Source organism: Dermacentor variabilis, unplaced genomic scaffold, assembly GCF_050947875.1.
Source record: "Dermacentor variabilis isolate Ectoservices unplaced genomic scaffold, ASM5094787v1 scaffold_23, whole genome shotgun sequence".
In the NCBI taxonomy this organism is placed as follows: domain Eukaryota; kingdom Metazoa; phylum Arthropoda; class Arachnida; order Ixodida; family Ixodidae; genus Dermacentor; species Dermacentor variabilis.
Window position 1 is genome coordinate 441,785 of NW_027460401.1, and position 22,853 is coordinate 464,637.

General features: G+C 45.9%; 1 protein-coding gene across 2 annotated transcripts in view; it reads right to left on the bottom strand.

Annotated features, from left to right (window-relative positions):
- Uck (Uridine-cytidine kinase) overlaps positions 1 to 22,853 on the bottom strand; it is a 223,186-nt gene that overhangs the window by 24,251 nt on the left and 176,082 nt on the right. For both annotated transcript variants that reach the window (XM_075678485.1, XM_075678486.1), the window contains exon 6: positions 5,722 to 5,770. In XM_075678485.1, coding sequence (XP_075534600.1) covers positions 5,722 to 5,770 — 49 coding nt within the window. The remainder of the gene's footprint in view (positions 1 to 5,721; positions 5,771 to 22,853) is intronic.

Here is a 22,853-nt window from a genome sequence, read left to right on the forward strand (position 1 = left end):
ATTACTTTGTTCGAGTAAATATGGTATGTAGGCCACACAGATCCGGGATGGTCACCCCGCCTTCCACTATCAAAAGTGCCCTCCAAACTTTGGCATATATGCTGTTGCTGCAAGAAATCTCATAAATGCATCAGGTTGAATTAAGACAAGACTCACTGAAGCAAGAAAATACTGCATGGCCATCGTCGTCTTTAGACGACGATGGCCATGCAGTAGACTATCGTCTAACTGTCATCTAACTGTCGTCTAACTATCGTCTAATTCTTTAGACTATCGTCTAAAGAATTACAGTACATATATATGAATGCCCACTGATGCACTAGTAGCAGATCCTCTTCATTCATAGGCTCCATACCCTATACGATGAAGTACTAGTTGGAAGTGAAGTTTCTAGTACTGAAAATGGAAATACGATCCAAATTGCTTGCACTATCTACCTACAAGGACCAGCCAATCTGCATTTTTGATTCCTACGACAGATAGGGAAATAATTGACACTTTCTTATCTATCAGAAATAGTAAATGTTGCAATGCTGATGGTATTGAAATTGGGCCTGCAAAGTTCGCACTAAATGCAATCACTTCGGCGTTGACACACATTTATAAGCTTGTTTTATCTGATGGTACTTTTCCAAAAAGCCTCCAGGTTGCTGAAGTTATAGTGTGACACAAGGGCGACGATAAAAACGATTTAACTAACTATAGACCAATATCCGTCTTGCCAATTTTTTCAAAACCTCTGGAAAAATTAATTCACAGCCGCATTACATCCTTTCCAACTAAGCATAAATTAATAACAAACACGCAGTTTGGATTTCCGAGGGGTCCAATCTACTGAAACTGCCCTTCTAACACAAAAGGAAATTATATTAGATTCTTTTGAACGTCAGCTATGTACATTCGGTATTTTTGTCGACTACTCAAAAGCATTCCACTGCATAAACCATACTACCCTACTAGAAAAGTTTAACTATTATGGTTTTCGAGGCATTTTTTGAAGCTAATAGAATCATATCTCAAGCACCGCGTGCAACACGTATTATAAACAGTCCCGCGTCCGATTTGAAACCACTCATCACAGGAGTGCCACAAGGAAGCATTTCGGGCCCCTTGCTTTTTTGTATTTATATTAATGATTTAGTGAGTATTAACAAAGACGTAAAATTTATTGCATACGCAGATGACATTACAATTCTTGTAACCGAAAAATATGCTGAAGATGTCATGATTGAAGCCAATGAGGGGCTGCCAAAATTATCATCTTGGAGTATTGCGAATTCGTTAACAATAAATGTTAATAAAACAAAGGCTTTACAGTCGAACCCACTTATAACAATATTCAAGTGCCATGGAAATTCCATTGTTAGAACTGATAATTGTTATAACAGGGTTGCATGAAAAAAATTGAAAGACGGGGGGATGGCAGAGATGATGTAAGAAAACTATGGCAGGAAGACCAGTATCCCTCCCCATCGCCTTCCTCTATCCGGGTGTTGATTGTGTTCACTCATTTAACTGCTTCCTGGGCGCTCCTACTGCATGCAACAAGCCACGGCTGTCAGTGTTAAAGAATGGCAGTGCTATAACAACCGCATAGAAGGGTCACGGGTGGCAAGGGCTATGTGAGCTCCGACGAGGCATCGCTTTGATGGCCCCGAATGGGGCCTTTTAAAAATTGCGAGAAGGCTGCTGCGGCATCCTGTCAGCTTGAGAAATCTACAAGAAATGCTGAGGCGAGATCGCCACAAGCATCTCGCCACGTACTTCTTACTGGCTTGCACAAGAAAACCCTATGTCCGTCAGCGTTGCATGCTTTACGCGAAGCTTGCTGACATCCTTCTCCAAGGCATCCAGGTGCTGCACATAGTGCAGCAGAAGTCCCTCCGGTTCCTCTCGAAAACGAAGCCCCGGAGGGACTGAATCACCTGCTGGGCCTCCTGTGAGTAAAACGTTGAGACAGCCTGCCCTACCGCGTCATCGCTGCCACCATCGCTGTCACTATCCAATGCAAGCACGTTCGTGACGATCACCTCATCAGTTAGAAGCATTTATTTCCTGAATTTATAGTCTTGGTCCTTTCTTTTCAATGGCAATGTCATGCATTGCCGATGTTCAGCGGGTAGATTAGCCATCTTCCGTTTCGGCGGCAAGTCAAACGGTACTGAGAAACCACATGGCCAGGAATGATTTCGACGTAAACAAGAAAGACGAACGCAAGCGATCAAGCTGTTTGCAGAATTGTGCTGATGAGGAGCCAGCGAGCTACATGCAAGTAATCTGCGAGCAGCGCAGTTGACGCGATCTATTCATGTTTTGGAGGGTGGCACGGCGTAGAGATATGGGCGTAGCCCATTCGTGTTTGGAGGGATGGAAGGGTGATGAGAGAGAGGCACGCAGAGAAGGCTGGAAAATGAGCGCGCGACGGCTGATGGAGCAGCGAGCCATCGTGCAGCGGCCTTCAAATTTCTCATTTTCTTTTCAAGGATTTTGCATTTCACTACCTTTCGGCTCGGACACCCAGCAGCCAGACTTCATCATTATAACCGATAATGCAGCATCAGGGCTTTTATTTATTTATTTATTCAAAATACTCACAGGCTCCAAATAGGAGTATTGTGTGAGGGGGGCATGTACAGAAAATGAAGGACGCAAAAAAAAGCAGCTCATGCATCATTATACAATGGGTAACAGTTTCACAGGACGCAAAGAAGTAATGACAAGTATAAAGCTACAAATATAAGGCCAGAAAAATATTGCACAGTATGCAATCTCTGAAGGAACATTTAAATGGCGGCTAAAAGGGTGACTAACAAAGTACAAGGCAGTGAATAAAACAGCGAAGAAAACCAGAGCAGTACTTGGTCTTTGAAGACTGTAGAGTCATGAATGGCAAAACGATGCGATCAGGAAGATCATTCCAGTAGCTTATGGCACGTGGAAGGGCTGATGAATTAAAAGCCATGGTTCGGCCAAATATGCACCTAAAGCTGTGGCTATTACAAAGACAACGGGATGTACGATGTGGTTCGGTAAGGGGAAGGCTAGTAGGATGCTGACTATGAATTATTTTGTAATAAGCTGGTTATTTCACCATGGAAACATACAAAAGTTGACGGTGCAGCTGCTTCTCAATGTTATAACCGATATAGTATTTTTAAAACCGGTATCGTTATAAGTGGGTTCGACTGTACTTTTTAGGCCAAAAAATCAAAATATTGATACTTGTACCCTTTTACAGCTTAACAACTACATTTTGCCTATTGTTCCTTCCATTAGGTGTCTTGGAGTTATGTTTGAGCAACATTTGTCGTGGAATGCTCATGTGGAAATGGTAATGGGTGAGCTCTCTCGAGTGACTGGAATACTATGCAAGTTACATTTTTTTCTTCGAGAAAGTATTCAACTTCTTTTGTACAAATCACTGTTATTACCATATATAAACTATTGTCATCTTGTCTGGGGCACTACAATGCTTTCTAACATCAATGCACAGAACAGAATACCGAAAAAGGCCGCACATAGTATACTAGATGTCCCTTACTTAACGAATACTAGTCCTCTATTTGAAGAGCTGAATTTGCTGTCAATACCTAACATTTGTGAAAATATGTTAATACGAAATTATATGATAAGTATTAAAAAAAATAATGACACCCTAAAATGTATTTCCAACTTAAAGGGAAGCTGAAAGGTTTTCCAGAAAAAATGAGTGAACATCTGTACATAATGGTTTTCAACCCTCCGAATTCGAATACCGTATCGAAATTGAGCGAAAGAAAGCGCAAATATATTTTATTTCGACGAAAAGTGCAGCAGCGGACACGCCCAGCTCGCGCGTCTCGTTTCCGCCTGTGATTGGTCGGTGCCCCTCGTGACGTCAACTCTGCCGCTGCCGACCGCTGCCGCTACACATGAAGCGCGGTGCCAGGTAGTTTGGTGCTGTTTTTCTGAGACGGTAATGGAAAATTTAGAGAGACTGCGTTTTTCTGAGGAGTTCGGCGTTACTCCCTACATGTACGAGCCGATTGCGAAGAGCCGGCCTCTCGAAGAAGCAAACGATGCTGGTGCGAGCAGTGCTTTCGACGCGAACGAAAGCAAAGTCTTGGGATCTCCTCGTGTTGGAAATGCTCTTTGGTGAGTATGTTTTTTGCAAAGCGATCTAGTGATCTCGCCGATCTTTCGCCGATCTAGTGAGCTCGTTTCCGGTCAAACAACTGTAGTGTTGTGTTCCTGCATGCATGCCTCCTCGTGGAACGTAAGCGAGGATGCGATCGTCGGCATTTGTGCGCTGTCCAAAGCTGTCGGCAATCTACAAAGACGGTTTAAACGTGTGAAAAGCTTCCCGGTTCATGCAGTACGTGTAGTGACTTTCATCTGTTGACTACCACTCACGTTGACTACCACTCACGTTAATTACCACTCACGTTGACTACCACGCACGTTGACTACCACTCTACATACACGCAGACGCACCAACAAAGGAATGCAGGGTCGATCGAAGCAGATTACGATGGCACGCACGCAGAAACAAGCGCGGTCCGGCACGGTCGCGGACGCTGCGAAGGAACGAAGCAGAGTTGACGTCACAACACCGCGGTTTCCGGTCTCCGCTCCGCTCGCTCACTCAAAGGGGGGCGGAGCTACAGCGCAATTCCAACTGACGATTACGTCGCTCCTAATTGAAAAAAAAACCCAAATTTTACCTACATGGTTTATAAGGTTCCCACATCCGTATATGAGCGTCTTATTGAATTCGACAGACTCTTCAGCTTCCCTTTAATAGCAAAACATAAGGCGGTCAGTATGAGGAGTTCTGAAATATGGGAACTACCGAAGCCTAGAACAAATTATACTATCAAATGCTACGTTTTCGACTACCCTACCATTTAAACAAGGCAAACATAACGTAATGCTTATTTCTGTGCTCGAATAAACATATACTTAGCAAATATGTATATAGATGCTTGAAGGTTCATTGAAAAGGTGCAATTCTCGTATAATTATTTTTTGTACTATGCATATCAAATTCTTCTGTATATATAATTATTTTGTTTAGCGCGAAACAATGGACACAAGAAATACGACAGGACAAGGCGCAGTCCTGTCGTCTTTCTTGTGTCCGTTGTTTTGCGCTAAACAAAGTAATTATGGATTTGCACCAACTAGCCTGCCAACGCATTGTGCTGAACTATCTTCTGTATATGTTACTGTATGAAATATTTCCTCATATTGTGTCTTATAATAGACATGTACATAGTGCTGCATTTCTTTTATTATTTCTTTTGTATTTTGTGATGTATTCATGACTAGCTGTACTTATGAGAATTACTCGTCATGTATGCTTTACTTTTTTGTAATACTTGCTCATAGGTACCATGAAAAATGTTTCACAGTTATTAGTGTGGAAATCTTATTTTTCCAATTTCTCTCGTATTTAACTATGCTCATGCTTTGTTGTATTTGTTGCTGCCTGTAAAACGGGACCATGGACTACGTCAAGCCTTGCTGGCTTTTTGTCCACGGTCCTCAGCATCAGTGGTATGTTGAAATAAATTTGATTTGATTTGAACTGAACTTTGCAACACTTTTGCAACACAAAAGCAGTTGGAAGGTCTTACTGTGTCTATCGTTCGTTCATGCCTTATGCCTGAAAATGCTTCAAATGGTCAGTGTAGAGAGGAGCAACGTCTTACTAAAAAGGACATCAACAAAGCCACTGACCTTCATTGTCAGCACCCCTCGGAATTATAACGTCAGCATACTTCTTTGTCTGAAAAAAGAGAGAAAAAAAAAAAACAGCAAATAATTTGAACATTTGACCACAGAAAGGTAGCACTACAGTTAAGCACACTTTATGCAAAGAAAAAAAAACTATTAACATGAAAGAGAGTCATCAGACAGGACTTTCACATGACAGAGCAATGGGTAAGTGGAGTAAGAATGCTCTGCTGGAGGGCTCTATGTTAATTCACACCTGCTTAGATGGCTTAATTAAATAAACAGTGATCTCAGCCCACTGCATTGAGCCTGCTGTGGGCCGGCCAACATGTTGCAGCAAATACAGTCGACGCTCGTTACAACGGACCCGCGTACAACAGAATTTCAGATACGACAGCCCATACTTCAGCCTTAGTTTGTTCTACCTATTTTATTAATGCAACGAAGTTCGCTTTTAACAGACCACACTACAACGGACTATTGGCAACAGCGGACAAAATTAGCGGCAATTTTTGTAAAAATCGAATGTATAAAATGGAATTTTGCTGTGTCGACATGGGCTGGCAACTGATTTGCGAGGGTAAGCCAACGATCGCAGCTCAATATCTTGTGCGCGAAGGAGGGAGGGAAGCAGAGCGAAAGCGTGCCATCTTTCATGCGCAGGAGGCACGGTGGGGGGGGGGTGGAGGCAAGGGAAGGAGGGCAGTTCTACTCTGGTGGCTGCTGTTAATGGTGTGGCCGCTGTATCTTGAGAGCGTTCTGCGATGTGGACAAAGTGCACCCAGTGCTGGCAGCTTCATATGTGCTGTTCTTTCGACGTTTAGCTCACGTTGAAGCGCGAGAGAGCATGAAGGTCAATTCACTTGCTGCTGCTGCCGCGCTTATCTTCCTTAATTCGCTATCGCAATTGATGCTTAGCCTTTCGGGAGAAACTGTGACTTCTTGTTTGTTTACTTTGGACGTTCATCACTCACTCTTTGCAACAAAGTTATTAGACATCGCAATGAAAGTTTCGTTAAGTGAGGCGTTCCAAACATTACGGACTTCGGGTAAAACGGGTGTTTTTCGGTGGATTATCAGGGTCCGTTATAACGAGAGTCGATATCTCATGTTAGAACACACAAAGAAGTTTAGCCTTACTGGAGTACAATATAGAAGAGTGCATCTTGTTCCCAAAGATAACAAAAAAGAGAACGTCATGACATTTCACTCAATGAATCTTGTCTTTTATAATGGCGCACATTGATGCAATATATGTATAGTAGGAAACAGTGCTCTTGACATACTATTTATGAGCATCACTTCAAACATTGTTTCAATTCAGCCAAAAATTACACAATCAAAATGTTTGGACCCAATTAGTGCCATCCTGTGATCTGGACGAGCATAAACAGAACAGTGCTGTTCCAATTAAGAACATCGAGGCATATGACATTTACGGTGCCATATGGTGCCTGCCCTTAAGGGGCCATGCAGTACATTCTGGACATTGTAAATGAATATGATTAGTTGTTACAACATACAGTCCCAAACATCAAAGACTAGAATTGTTTCTGTACTCGCAGCAGTGGTTACAGTTTTGCTAAAAAGATTTCCTGCTCTAGTCTTTGACTTCCTGAAATCCATGCCACCTTTTGTTAATATATTCCTATTATAAGGAGGTTTATTTTTAAGGATGATAAATCCTGAAAGGCACTGCAGTAGCAGGGCAGGCTCTCACGCAATCACGGTAGGGGTCTTCTTTGTTGCTTTCCAGAAAACACTCACGTCTGCTTCATTACACTATGCATATGTAAAGACGCTGGCCATTAGTCTTCTTTTTTTTACATATTATACAAAAGCAGAGAAATCTCATCACTGATGGCACCATCTGCTGGCTGAAGACCCTGCTGCTTGGATAGTGCAGCCTCTGGGTTGGGGCATGACAGGGAGCGGCAATATACGATCTCAACGTCCTGCAATACAAACGGCTGGTGGAATGGTGAACAAAATATAGTGTGGGTGTGAGGAAAAAAAAAAGCAGAAAACAAGTACAGCCAAATATGAGCATTACGAAGCCCCGCCAACTGCATTAGATGCATTATAGTGACACGTGTACGTGTCTTTACCGAGAGACACGTTCCGCCGCCTAACAAATGTTAACGCACAGCGCGGAACGCGCCTGCATGTATCCGAAGTTTCTGGAAAGTTATCGATGCTTCTATCCACTGTCTGTTGTCGCCGAACCTTATGTTATCTGATTTCAACGCGTGACGTGAATGGTGTAGAACTTTGTGGAAGACATGCGGGTCCAAGCGATTAGTCTGGAACATTCGACGACTGCTGTATAAAAGACGACGCACTCGACCCGCTGATCAGATTTTCGACGATCGCCAACCGTGTTCGCCACTATCGTTGTGCTATAAGTGTAGCCTCTTTTGTGGGTACAAGTTCGCCCAACAAAAGTTAGTTTTGTCGTTCACAGTGTTGCTACTGTGTTCTTCAATGTCACCACCACATGACATCTGGTGGAGGTGCTAGTGCGTTCCTGTACCGAACGCCCCCGCAAAGCCGCGATCCAAGCCCGAAACCCGAGGACAAAACCAACATTGCCCAAGACCAGCGTGCTAGCCGCAGACTACAAGGACTACCCCCAGAGCACGGACTTCTACCCGAGTCGACAAAGAAAATCGTGGTCAAAACAACCCCAATGGCTGCCCCAGCGTCCCCCTTTATCCTACAACAACCTCGGGACCCACCGACCTTCCATGGAGCAGCGACTGAAGACCCGGAATCCTGGCTGGAGACCTACGAACGAATTGTGACTTTTAACAACTGGGACTCCAACGACAAGCTGCGGCATGTATACTTTGCCTTAGAAGATGCCGCCAGAACGTGGTTTGAGAACCGGGAGTCGACCTTGACAACATGGGACCTCTTCCGTAGCGGCTTCCTGCGCACCTTTACGAGCGTCGTGCGCAAGGAAAGGGCCGCAGCTTTTTTCCGCCACGCCGACCCAGATATGGCCGAGGAGAAGAAAGTCTGCCTTCTCATGTGTGGCGTGACGGAAGAACTTTTCGGCGCAATGATACGAAGCCCACCGAAGACTGTAAGAGTTTTTTCGCGATGCCACTAGCATCGACAAGACACTGGAAATGCGGAACCGGCAATTCAACCGCCGCACGAGCTCGACAAGCTACGCCGGAATTCAGTCACTGGCCACCGACGACCTGCGCGAGACTATCCGAGCGGTCGTGCGGGAGGAGCTACAGAAGGTGTTCCCGTCATCACAGCCTCCAGTAGCTTCGATTGCCGACGCCGTAGGTAATGAGCTCCAACAACTTGAAGTAGCCCCTGAATCGCCGCAGCCTCAGCCGCAAGCGATGACTTACGCCGCTGTAACCCGTCGTCACGTTCCCCCTCCGCACATACGGCAGGGCCCAGTGACTACACAGCTTCGTCGTCCACCACCACCCCCGCCGCCAGCACGCCAACCCGTCACCCCACGCGGCATTCCAAGGAAGACTGACGTTTGGCGCGCCCCCAACAACCATCCGCTTTGCGATCACTGCGGAGAAGCCGGGCACATCTACCGCCGATGCCCATACCGGGAGATGGAACTCCGAGGGTTCGCCATTAACACACTGCGACCACAAATTGGCGAACGACCTCGCGATATCGCCGACTACCTCGCCGCTACTCAGTGGAGCCCTCGACGACCATCTCGTTCACCATCACCAGGCCGCTATCTGTTGCCACAGCGCCGACCATGCACTGGACCAGCCCGGGGCCGGTCCGTCAGCCCATATCCGGAAAACTAAAAGCAGCAACCGATGGAGGTGCGGTTGCTGTTCGTTGAACTGGCAAAGATCCTTCGCCGTCGACGAAGACGCTGAAAAGACTATCTCGACAACATAACGACGACACACCGGTGTCCCGACGAAGTCTGGCAGGAAAGAACACACTGACGAAAGACCCCCTGATGACGCCACGTACCAACCACAGATCAACGCGACACAGCCGTGATCCGACGCCAAGGCCTAACTGTAACGCAAGACAAAGAACCACCGACCTCGACGTGCTTCTCGACGGCCACGCAGACACGGGAGCCGATTACTCCGTCATGAGTGGACCCATCGCAGCCCAATTGAAGAAAGTTAAGACTGCATGGGAAGGCCCATTAATTCTGACTGCTGGAGGACACCTCATCACGCCGAGTGGAATCTGCACGGCAAGAATTGCCATTCGTGACCGGACTTATCCTGCCACCTTCATTATCCTGCAACAGTGTTCACGAGACATCATTCTCGGTATGGACTTCCTGAACCAACACGGCGCATTCATCGACCTGAAGTCGAAGTCAATAACGCTGTCGGAAGATCAAGCGATACCGCCGGAGATCCCTCGTAGTTACCACGCCTTGAGTGTGCGCGAAGATCAAGTGAGCATCCCGCCTCGCTCGAACATTGTTATTGCGGTCGGCACCGAAACACCCGCTGACGCAGAAGGCGTCATCGAAGGCAACCAACGTCTACTGCTCGACAGCGAAATTTGCGTCGCAAGAGGGATCGCCCGACTCCACGGAGGGAAAGCGGCAGGTATGCTAACCAACTTCAACCAAGAGTTCAAGCACATCAACAAGGCAACGACAATCGCGTACATCGAGGAAATTGTGGAAACCAGCAATGCCTTTGACCTCTTGGATTTTGCCGCAGCTCCCCCGATGAGCATAGTCCCTGAACCAAACATCGACGTGAATCCAAGTCTTCCTATGAGTAAGCAGCAACAGCTCAGAAGTCTGCTTTGACGATACAAAGATTGCTTTTCGACGTCGTCGAGGGTTCAACACCAGTCGCAAAGCATCGCACAATAACCGAAGAGTGCGCTCGACCTCTCCACCAGAGCCCTTACCAAGTTTCGACGCGAGAATGCGAAGCTAGAAGACTAATAATATTTGGGGTTTTACGTGCCAAAACCACTTTCTGATTATGAGGCACGCCGTAGTGGAGGACTCCGGAAATTTCGACCACCTGGGGTTCTTTAACGTGCACCTAAATCTAAGCACACGGGTGTTTTCGCATTTCGCCCCCATCGAAATGCGGCCGCCGCGGCCGGGATTCGATCCCGCGACCTCGTGCTCAGCAGCCCAACACCATAGCCACTGAGCAACCACGGCGGGTGAAGCTAGAAGACAACAAGTCGACGAAATGCTGCGCGACAACATCATCCAGCCGTCGAAAAGCCCGTGGGCGTCTCCAGTTGTTTTAGTGAAGAAAAAGGACAGAACCCTACGTTTCTGCGTTGATTATTGTCGACTGAACAAAATCACGAAGAAAGACGTATACCCCCTCCCACGGATAGACGACGCATTGGATTGCCTCTAAAATGCTAAATACTTCTCATCGATGGACCTCAAGTCTGGCTACTGGCAAATAGAAGTTGACGAAAGGGATCACGAAAAGACTGCTTTCATCACGCCAGACGGCCTCTATGAGTTCAAGGTTATGCCATTTGGACTGTGCTCGGCGCCTGCAACATTCCAGCGCGTGATGGATACGGTTTTAGCAGGATTGAAGTGGCAGACCTGTCTTGTTTACTTGGATGACGTCGTCGTCTTCGCCGGAAATTTCGACGATCACCTTAAGCGGCTTGTGACAGTATTAGAGGCCATCAAATCATCAGGGCTCACTCTGAAGCCGGAAAAGTGTCGCTTCGCTTACGATGAGCTTCTATTCCTAGAACACGTCATCAGCAAATCTGGAGTACTCCCCGACCCCCAGAAAACAGCTGCCATCGCAAAGTTCCCACAGCCAATCAACAAGAAGGCAGTGCGCAGACTCCTTGGCATGTGTGCCTACTATAGGCGCTTTGCCAAGGACTTTTCACGCATCACGGAGCCGCTAACACATCTAACCAAATGTGATGTCGAGTTCAAGTGGGAAACGCCGCAGGCCGACGTATTTCAAGAACTCAAACGACGCATGCAGTCGCCGCCGGTACTTGCACACTTCGACGAGGATGCAGATACTGAAATCCACACTGACGCCAGTAGCCTAGGCCTCGGTGCCGTCCTAGTCCAGAGGAAAGACGGACTTGAACGGGTGATATCTTATGCTAGCCGGTCGCTGTCAAAAGCGGAAGGTAATTATTCTACCACTGAAAAGGAATGCCTCGCCATCATTTGGGCTACAGCAAAATTCCGCCCTTACCTCTATGGCAGGCCATTCAAAGTCGTCAGCGACCATCACGCGTTGTGTTGGATAGCTAACTTAAAGGACCCTTCAGGACGGCTGGCGCGGTCGAGCCTCAGACTGCAAGAATATTACGTGCGTGAATATACAAGTCCGGAAGAAACCACTCTGACGCCGACTGCTTATCACGCGCCCCCATCGATCCCCCGCCACAAAACGACAAAGACGACGATGCCTTCCTTGGAATAAGAAGCGCGGAAGACTTCACTAGGCAGCAGCGAGCAGACCCGGAGCTAAAAGGCCTCGTCGAGTACTTGGAAGGGAACACCGACGTTGTCCCTAGGGCATTTAAGCGCGGGTTGTCTTCGTTCACGCTACAAAACAACCTGCTCGTGAAGAACTTCTCACCAGTCCGCGCGAGCTACCTTATTGTTGTACCGTCAGCGCTGCGTCCAGAAGTACTGCAAGTACTGCACGCCCTACACGATGATCCAACCGCTGGGCACCTCGGATTCTCCCGGACGCTGTCGAGGATACAGGAAAGGTATTACTGGCCGCGTCTGACCGCCGACGTCGCCTGTTACGTCAAGACATGCCGAGACTGCCAGCGACGCAAGACACCACCGACAAGGCCAGCAGGATTAGTACAGCCGATCGAACCTCCTCGTCCACCATTCCAGCAGATTGGGATGGATTTGTTGGGGCTGTTTCCGACGTCAACATCCGGGAATAAGTGGATCGTCGTGGCCACGGACTACCTTACCCGCTTCGCTGAAACTAAAGCTCTACCAAAAGGCAGCGCAGCCGAAGTGGCGAAATTTTTCGCCGAGCACATCCTGCTGCGACATGGTGCCCCAGAAGTCCTCATCACCGACAGAGGAACAGCTTTTACAGCAGAGCTCACCCAAGCCATTCTGCAATACAGCCAGACAAGCCACAGGAGGACAATTGCCTACCACCCGCAGACGAATGGTCTCACGGAATGCCTGAACAAGACCCTCGCCGACATGCTAGCAATGTACGTCGACGTCGAACACAAGACTTGGGATGCCGTTCTGCCATACGTAACATTCACTTACAACACGGCGGTGCAAGAAACAACACAGATCACGCCGTTTAGGCTGGTTTACGGCAGGAAACTGATGACGCTCGATGCCATGCTGCCGCACGTCACTGACGAGGAGAATCTTGACGTCGCTACCTATCTCCAGCGCGCCGAAGAAGCCGGACAGCTCACCCGCCTATGGATCAAGACCCAGCAGCGTACCAACAGCCGGCACTACAACCTCCGACGACGCTTCGTCGAGTACCAACCCGGCGACCGTGTTTGGGTATGGACCCTGATACGCTGACGAGGACTCAGTGAGAAACTACTCCGACGCTATTTCGGACCTTACAAGGTCATCCGACGTATTGGCACTCTGGACTATGAGGTCGTGCCAGACGGCATTTCACATTCACAGCTGCGCCGCGCACGATCTGAAGTGGTCCACGTGGTGCGCCTTAAACCCTTTTACGGACGCTGAAGAACTTCCTTATTCTTGTTGTTTTCTTTGCTACGAGTGCTTTTGTTTATTACTATCGTTTGTTGCAGCATCGGGTCGATGCTTTTTAAGAGGGTATTGACACGTGTACTTGTCTTTATTGGGGGACACGTTTCGCCGCCTAACAAATGTGAACGCACAGCACGGAACGCGCCTGCATGTATCCGAAGTTTCTGGAAAGTTATTGATGCTTCTATCCGCTGTCTGTTGTCGCCGAACCTTATGTTATCTGATTTCATCGCGTGACGCGAATGGTGTAAACTTTGTGGAAGACGCGCGGGTCTAAGCGATTAGTCTGGAACATTCGACGACTGCTGTATAAAAGCCGACGCGCTCGACCCGCTGATCAGATTTTCGACGATTGCCGACCATGTTTGCCGCTATCGTTGTGCTATTAGTGTAGCCTCTTTTGTGGGCACAAGTTTGCCCAATAAAAGTTAGTTTTGTCGTTCACAGTGTTGCTACTGTGTTCTTCAACGTCACTACCACGTGACAATAGTGGATTTTGGTGTCTTGAGGTTGAAAGCCTGCACTAATTTGCACACACACCGAAAACCACAATGTCTGAGCAATAATTATATGTAATGAAAGCTGACAGGCATTAATTTTCGCAAAAAGCGTCACTTCTAGACAACCACCCCTTCTTCCTTCACTTCTTTTCGATGTAGGTCACAAATTTCTGCTATTTTCAAGCCTTAACATCTACTGTAGCACACGAGGGCACACTGGCAGAGGTCAAATTAATGAAAGCAGTATGCTTTCGCGTTTGAACTAATCAAGCTTTTCTTCCCTAGCCAGTGTGGTTTTTCACTGGGGAGTTTCTCTGCATTCAAATTAAGCGAAAAGTCAAATTACCGAGAGATAACTGTATGTGTTCCACTTAAGTTGCACATAAATTAATATGCAAGGGTTCAATTTTTTTTCATTGGAATGACAGAAACGTCATTGCTTCTAAATAATGGTACCAAAGTTTCCAAACATGCACCCCATCTTTTATTAAACACCATCATCATCATCAGCCTGTTTTATGTCCACTGCAGGGCGAAGGCCTTTCCCTGCGATCTTCAACTACCCCTGTCCTGTGCCAACTGATTCCAACTAGCGCCTGCAAATTTCCTAATTTCATCGCTCCACCTCGTCTTCTACTGTCCTCGACTGCGTTTCCCTTCTTTGGTACCCTCTCTGTAACCCTAACGTTCTAACGGTTATCTAACCTGCGCATTATATGACCCGCCCAGCTCCATTTTTTTCTCTTGATGTCAATTAGAATATTGTCTATACTAGTTTGCACTCTGATCCAAACCACTCTCTTTCTGTCTCTTAACGTTATGCAAAAGGATAGAAAGTTGGGCGAGTTGGTACGGTAACATGATCTCGGATTGTAGCGCGAAGTGAACACGGGCACAGAAAGGAGCAGACAGGACGAGCATCCTGTCTGCTCCTTTCTGCGTCCATGTTCACTTCGCGCTACAATCCAAGATCATCTTAACGTTATACCTAGCAATCTTCGTTCCATCACTCTTTGTGCAGTCCTTAACTTGTTGTCAAGCTTCTTGGTCAGTCTCCAAGTCTCTACCCCATATGTCAGCACCGGTAAAATGCACTGATTGTACACCTTCCTTTTCAATGATAATGGTAAGCTTCCAGTGAGGAGCTGACAACGTCTGCCATATGCGATCCACCCCATTTTTATTCTTCTATGAATTTCCTTCTCATGATCAGGGTTCTGTGATCAATTGACCTAGGTAAACATACTCCTTCACAGACTCTCGAGGCCGACTGGCGATCTTGAACTCTTGTTCCCTTGCGAGGTTATTTATCATTATCTTTGTCTTCTGCATATTGATCTTCAGCCCCACTCTTACACTCTCCCTGTTAAGGTTCTCAATCATTTGTAGCAACTCGTCTGCATTACTGCTGAATAGAACAATGTCATTGGCAAACCAAAGGTTGTTGAGGTATTGGCCGTCGATCCTTACTCCTAAGCTTTCCCAGTTTAATAGCTTGAATACTTCTTCTAAGCACGCAGTGAATAGCATTGGAGAGATTGTGTCTCCCTTGTCTTACCCCTTTCTTTATAGTTATCTTCCTATAGAAGAGTTAACTGCTGGGCTAGTTGATCTTGCATGCCGAAAAGATTTCGCACTAAAAAACAACACACAAACGTCGTATATGAAATTCCTCTGTCATGCGGGAAATCCTACATTGGACAGATGGGGCGTTGTGTGAACGACCGGCTTAGGGAGCATGCAAAAGGTATAAAAATAATGAAGGCGAGCGACTTGTGGATCACTGCAGGGCTTGCACCGATTGTTTTCCACGGTTCCGCGATGCAAGGATTTTGGGTCGAGGCAGGCATCATATATCATGTGAAACTTTGGAAGCCTTCTGCATCAAGAAAGCGGGTCCGAACTGCGTTAGTGATACATCGGTTTTTCTTTACGAGGCTGAGCTGAAGTTTCCATCCCACTTACTCTGATAAGACTTTACTCTAAGATCTTTTTACTTCATGTAGCCTTGTATGCGTGCGCAGTGTTTTGGACGGGCTATATATGTCGAGTGCTTTCACCCTCATTAAACAGTTGAAGTAGCGCCCGTGGTGTCGTCGTCTTTCTTGTACGCGCTGTTTTCTGGTGCAAAATCTTTTCAGTGTGCAGTATCTTCCTACTTTTCTTGTGTAGTATTAAGGTGGCTGTGGAATCTCTGTAGATATTTTCCACGGTATTTACGTAAGCGGTCTGTACTCCTTGATTATGCAATGACTCTATCACTGCTGATATCTCTACTGAATCAAATGCTTTTTCGTAATCTATGAGAGCCATATAGAGAGGCTTATTATACTCTGCACATTTCTCGATAATGTGGTTAATGACATGGATGTGATCCATTGTAGAGTAACCTTTCCTGAAGCCAGCCTGCTCCCTTGGTTGACTAAAGTCCAGTGTTGTCTTTATTCTATGGGAGATTATTTTGGTAATAATAATATATGGGGTTTTACGTGCCAAAACCACTTTCTGATTATGAGGCACGCCGTAGTGGGGGACTCCGGAAATTTTGACCACCTGGGGTTCTTTAACGTGCACCTAAATCTAAGTACACGGGTGTTTTCGCATTTCGCCCCCATCGAAATGCGGCCGCCGTGGCCGGGATTCGATCCCGCGACCTCGTGCTCAGCAGCCTAACACCATAGCCACTGAGCAACCATGGCGGGTGGGAGATTATTTTGGTAAATATTTTATATAATACTGGGAGTAAGCTAATGGGCCTATTAATTTTTAGTTCTTTACCGTCGCCCTTTTTGTGGATTAGTATAATATTTGCATTCTTCCAGTTTTCTGGGACCCTTGCAGTCGATAGACACTTCGTATAGAGAGCTGCTAGTTTTCCTAGCATTATGTCTCCTCCATCTTTGATTAAATTGACTGTTATTCCATCCTTTCCTGCCGCTTTTCCCCTTTTCATGCCTTGCAAGGCCTTTCTGACCTCATCTCTAGGTATAGGAGGAGCTTCTGTATACTCTTCATCATTGTTTCGAATAGAGTGCTCGTGAGTCGTTTGGGTATTGTAAAGGTCAGTATAGAATTCTTCTGCTGCATTTACTATATCTTCAAGATTGCTGATGATATTACACTGTTTATCTTTTAGTGCATACATCTTGGTTTGTCCTATGCCAAGTTTCTTTCTCACTGATTTCAGGCTGCGTCCATTTTTTACGGCTTCTTCAGTCTTTCTCACGTTATAGTTTCGAGTATCACTTATTTCCGCCTTATTGATCTGTTTTGACAGTTCCGCATATTCTATCTTATCTCTTGAGTTGGACGCTTTCATTTTTTGTCGTTTCTTTATTAGGTCCTTTGTTACTTGGGAGAGCTTGTCTACTGGTTGTCTTGGTGCCTAGCGTCCCACTTCCATTGCTGCCTCTGAAGTCAGCCTCTTTACGGTTTCATTAATTACCTCTATGTCATCATCTCTCTGTTCTAAGGCTGCATATTTGTTAGCAAGTACCAGCCTAAATTTGTCTGCTTTTATTCCTACAGCCTCTAAGTTGACCTGTTTTTTCTTTACCAATTTTACTATTTCTGTGTTCAAGTTGAGGTGAATCCTGGCTCTCACTAACCTATGATCACTACAATTTACCCTACCTATTACTTCTACATCCTGCACTATGCTGGGATCGGCAGAAAATATGAAAACAATTTCATTTCTTGTTTCACCATTAGGGCTTTTCCAGGTCCCCATTTTCTGTTGCTACGTTTCCTGAAAAAATTTTTCATTATTTTCAGCTTATTCCTTTCTGCGAATTCTACCAGCATCTCACCTGTAGCATTTCTAGAAACGACACCGTAGTTGCCAATTGCCTGTTCACCCACCTGCTTTTTCCCCACTTTTGCATTGAAGTCCCCCATTACTACTGTATACCGCGTTTACACTTTTCTCATCGCTAATTCAACATCTTCATAAAACTGATCCAATTCCTCATCGTCGTGACTGGACGTTGGAGCATATGTTTGTACTACCTTTAATCTATATCTTTTATTGAGTTTGATTACGACTGCTGCTACCCTGTCGTTGATGCTACAGAATTCGACAATGTTGCCCGCTATGTCTTTATGGATTAGGAATCCTACGCTGTATTGCTTCTTATCTGAGAGACCTCTACAGCAGAGGACATGGCCGTTATTCAGCAATGTGTAAGCCTCACTAGTTCTTCTAATCTCACTAAGGCCAATAATATCCCAAACAATGTCCGATAGTTCTTCGAAGAGTCCTTCTAAGCTAGCCTCACTCAAGAGGGTTAAGGTGTTAAATGTTGCAAGGGTCAGTTTTCATTGGCAGCCTGCCTGGACTCAGCAATTCTTAGCACCCATTGCTGCGTTACAGGTCTGACGACTGCCTTGGTCAGGTGCTCCGCACCAACTGGGGACTGAGGGCCATTTCATTAAGGAGATCATTTCATTCGGGAGGTAGTGGCCGAATACTGCACCAGGGAGGCCAATTCCTGTTCTGGTGAGGGAGTGTCTTTGATTAAGCTTAGTGGGCCTTCTTAATCTGGGTGTACCTGGATTAGTATAGCCCCACTCGCTCTCGGGAACTTTTGCCGGTGTCAGGCATCACTACAAGCTTGCAGATGTAGTGCACTGGAGGAGGTAAATTTCAAACTTATACAAATTACAAGCTTATTACAAATTAAAAAAAAACTTATAGGATTCGAACTTCGGACTATGGCAACCCAGCATTCCACATAGCTCAGTCAGATAATCTTATAGGCAGGGAGGCTACCTTATGGCCAACAAGTACAGCCCAGAGGGCCCTACACACCTAAAAACTTATTTGATGTATCCACGATAGATGTGTTTTCCTGATCACGATGGGTAACTCAATATAGAACCATTTCTAAATGGTTCTGGCCTCGTAGTTCCAGAATCGCACGTGCGCAGATGGCCGTGAACTCGGCCGGGCAAACACTACAGGTGTACGGATGGCCTTTCACAGTTGCAAATACATGCTCGTGATCTACAGGAGTACAAACGGAAACCCGCGAAAATGAATATAAGTGCAAATGTAGAAGAAATAACTGGACGCAAACTACGACTTTATTTTTTTTTTTTACTTGATGAAAACCTGTATGCAAAGTTTGCAACTGTTGTCGTTACGTTTTTTTTTTTTTTTTCTTATTGTTTGCAGGCTACTGCAAACCTTCTCATCACTTTTTCTCTTCCTTTAGCACTACGATTTCTTTTGGGGGGGAGGGGGGGGGCTCTCATTAGAAAGTCAGTGCAAGGCATGTCAGTAGAGTCAGTTTAAGTCCATTTAGTATATCTCAAACGCCTGAAAACATGCTTGAATTATCCGCAGCATACGGGTTTTGATGATCGCGGCAGGTGGCACGGCATAGCATTTCTCAATAGTTCTAACATCGCGGTTTCAGAGTCTCCCGTATGCAAGTGGCCATGAACGCAGCTAAGATACACTATATATTTTTGGCGGAATTGAACAGCCCTTAAAAGTAGTGTGGAAAAAAGAAGAAAATGGGAAAACTTTCAGTGCTTATCACGAATTCACTAATCGCATCTGGAGGGAGGTACACCAAACAGTTCACAGTCTCGGCTACCTGTCTTATGCATCTGAGAAGTTTTTTTGAATGAGATGGAACTGGTAAAACCGCTTTTCTAATAAATCAATCCAATTTACTGAGGCCTGGTATCCAATATGATGTTTAGTACATTAAGCATGATGGTGTTGGCAGCGAATGGTCTTAAGTTCTTAACAAACAGCCACATCTCCCAATGTGAGGTCAGAACACATTCTGAGGCTTTTCCAAGTACGTATTTACACGATTTTAAGTCGACCACCCCATATTGTGTGTGTCCAGCAAAACAAAAAAAGGCATACCCGTGGGCGCATTCCATAACGAAAATTTATTAGTAGCTGCCACGGTCACTGGACTACTCGCCTTCACTTGTGCCATCGTTCTCACTAGTGCTGCCGTCGTCGTCACTGCTACGGTGCCACAGCACGTCGTCATCCAGCGAAATGCCACACTTGGCTAACGACCGCACCACGACACCTTGTAGAACAGCCACACACGCCAAAAGCACCCAACCACCCAGAGCTGTCAGGGGGGCTCTTTTGACAAGTCCAGTTGGCGTAAGTTCGCGGTCTTCTGCCACCGGCCACTTGGTGTACTCATGGAGGAGCAGGTCCTTAAAAGGCTTGTTCACGCTGACATCAAATAGCTGCAGGTGCCCCATCAAATAGCCAACACATTTGTACATTCTTTCCATGGCTCCGCTTTCACCTTGGCTGTAAGGCGGCCTCAAATGGAGCACAACACAAGAAGGTTGGGAATGCGACTTTCTGAGGGACACCATGGGCCTCAGGAGTTATCGGGCAGTACCATTTTACCTCCATGTCATCCATCATGTAGCCCTTCACACTAACTCTCACAACAAAGTGTTTTTCTTTCCTTTTTTCTCTTTTTCCTTTTTTTCTGTTTGTGTGCGTGCGGCAGCTGGTTGAACATTTGAATACATGTCTTATAGTCTGTATATCGTATCTTGTATTGTATCCGTAGGACACTGTAGTGCATGTGCATATTTCTTTTGTATCTGGCTGTCTTGTATGAACGTATATGTATCATCCTTCCCTGTTATGACCCTCAACTGAGGGTTGACAGTATTTCTAAATAAAAAATAAATAAATAAATAAATAAAAAACTACACTTTTGGAAACGCTTCTAATGGCATTGTCTTTCACTTGAATACAATGTACGGACGAAGTTTGGTACCGTCCGCCAAGCACGAAAGCATGACAGTAAACAGAATCTTTTCATTTCCAATTGTGAGGAGTTTCACCTCTCGAGTTCCCTTGACGCTCACCATCATGTTACTTGTCATATCGAAATAGACGGTAGTCTGACCGGCATTGCCAATCTGGCCGAGCAAGTATTGCCGCGAGACGTGCAGCTTGAGGAAGTGCCTATGGAAGGCGAGTACTTTCTACTCGTATGTGGCAGGCAGCTTCCCACACATGCTGGCATGCTGACAAAGCAAGAAACCAACCCTCTTCAACTTCAATACCCAAGCCCTGTTGGCTTTCAAGTTTGTCTTGGGTATTCCTGCTTCCGAGGCAAAGACCTGGGATTGTTTCATGACCCTGTTGCATGTCACTGGCAGGGACTGGTCACACATTTCAGGAACGTACAGGCTGTTTCACACTTAAGGGGAAACTCGGAGCGTATGGAATCGCAATGCGGTGAGCGCTGCAATCGGGCGGCGGCAGCAGCTAGCGCATATGCAGACGCTCGAGGAGCGTTGTCTTGAACCGCGCCGTCTGCTATGGTGGCGCGCTGGCCGCATTATTGGGAAGCGTGCTATTCAGGGGCAGTGCGTGGATTTCATTGTTACTGCGGGAACTGAGACAATATTCTTTACTAAGCGTTGTGCGATGCCAACCTCTGAGCCTTCATTGGTGATAATGGGGTTCTACAAACTTCTCTTTACAGCATGCTTTGTTTGTTCTTTTGAAATGCTCGATGCACATATATTTCTTCACTGTGTGTGCTACTATATTATGCAGTGACAAGAAAGAGACACCAAAATGTGCACACAACATTTTCGGTCTTTATTTGATGCAAACGGAAAATGAAGCACTCAACAATAATAACTATGCGGGCCAAACACGATGAAACAAATGGATAGGAATAAAGGAATGATTTAGGTTAAGACAATAAGCTGGAAGTGATTCTTCTCTACAATAGTTCATTACACCAGACAGGCCCTGCCAGCCGGTGGCGCACACGTCACACTCAGAATTTCTTTTCTCATCAAGTCCCCAGCAGCAGCGATGACAGTGCTCATTCTGGAGGGCAGTGAGGCGTAAAGCAACTCGGTCAGCGATGTGTTCATGTGCAGCACGTCCCACTGGCTGACAGTGGTGGTGATGTGGCACTCTGGAAGCTGCTTCGCTCTTGCATTACCACAAGGGCCATTTTTTGGTCTCGAAAAAAATTATTTACCACTTGAAATAATATTCCAGCACACACTGCAGCATAGCATACTATACGTAATGAAATGCTCTTTCCAAAAACATAGGTTGCCAAACAAAAAAATTTATTAGGCAAAACATACAAATTCTAGAAAGCACCACTTTTGCTGCCAGTGGATAAAAACAACAATAAAAATCTTTATATCTACAAAAACATTAATATTGTTACAAGCGTGAAAGTCATGGATGATTTGGGTATGTGCCGCCAGCAGTAGTGGGACTCGGGCGAAGAGAGAGGAGAGGAAGATGTTCGCCTAGCGATAACAGTGTACTTTTAAATTATTACTCATTCGATATGACTTTCCTGATTTTATTTTAACAGGTAATTCTATGTTATTCAATGCTAATTACATAGCTATTTGGAAATTTATGCTCCATATTAATTTGGAATACAGTGAAAGCTCATTATTCAAGCTTCAATAATTCGAGTTTATGGATAATTCAAACTGTACGATTTGGTCCGGCCAAGCTCCAAAGAAGTCTATGCATAAAAAAGCCCGTTGATTCGAATGCGAGAAGGTTCTGCCACAGATCATTCGAACTACACGCCATAGTGCCAGTTGCTTGACGCCTGGCATGCTGCCTACACACAAGGCTGCGTCGCCTCCAGAACGGAGAGAACGGCGAGAGAAGGCAAAATCTGGAAAAACATAACCGGCGCAGTGTCGGCCAGAAGGCAGCGGCGGCTGCCTTCTCTTCATTCTACATTGACCTCCGAGACTTCTTGCCCATCGCGAATCTCGGGGACTTTGCCGACTATGTCAACGTGGACAAGGGTGCAGTGTAGTGTGGTGCGCTGAAAGATGAGGACATAATTTCTCAGGTCAGAAGCGCTGAACCTGTCACTGCCAGTGACGACGAGGAAGAGGAAGAC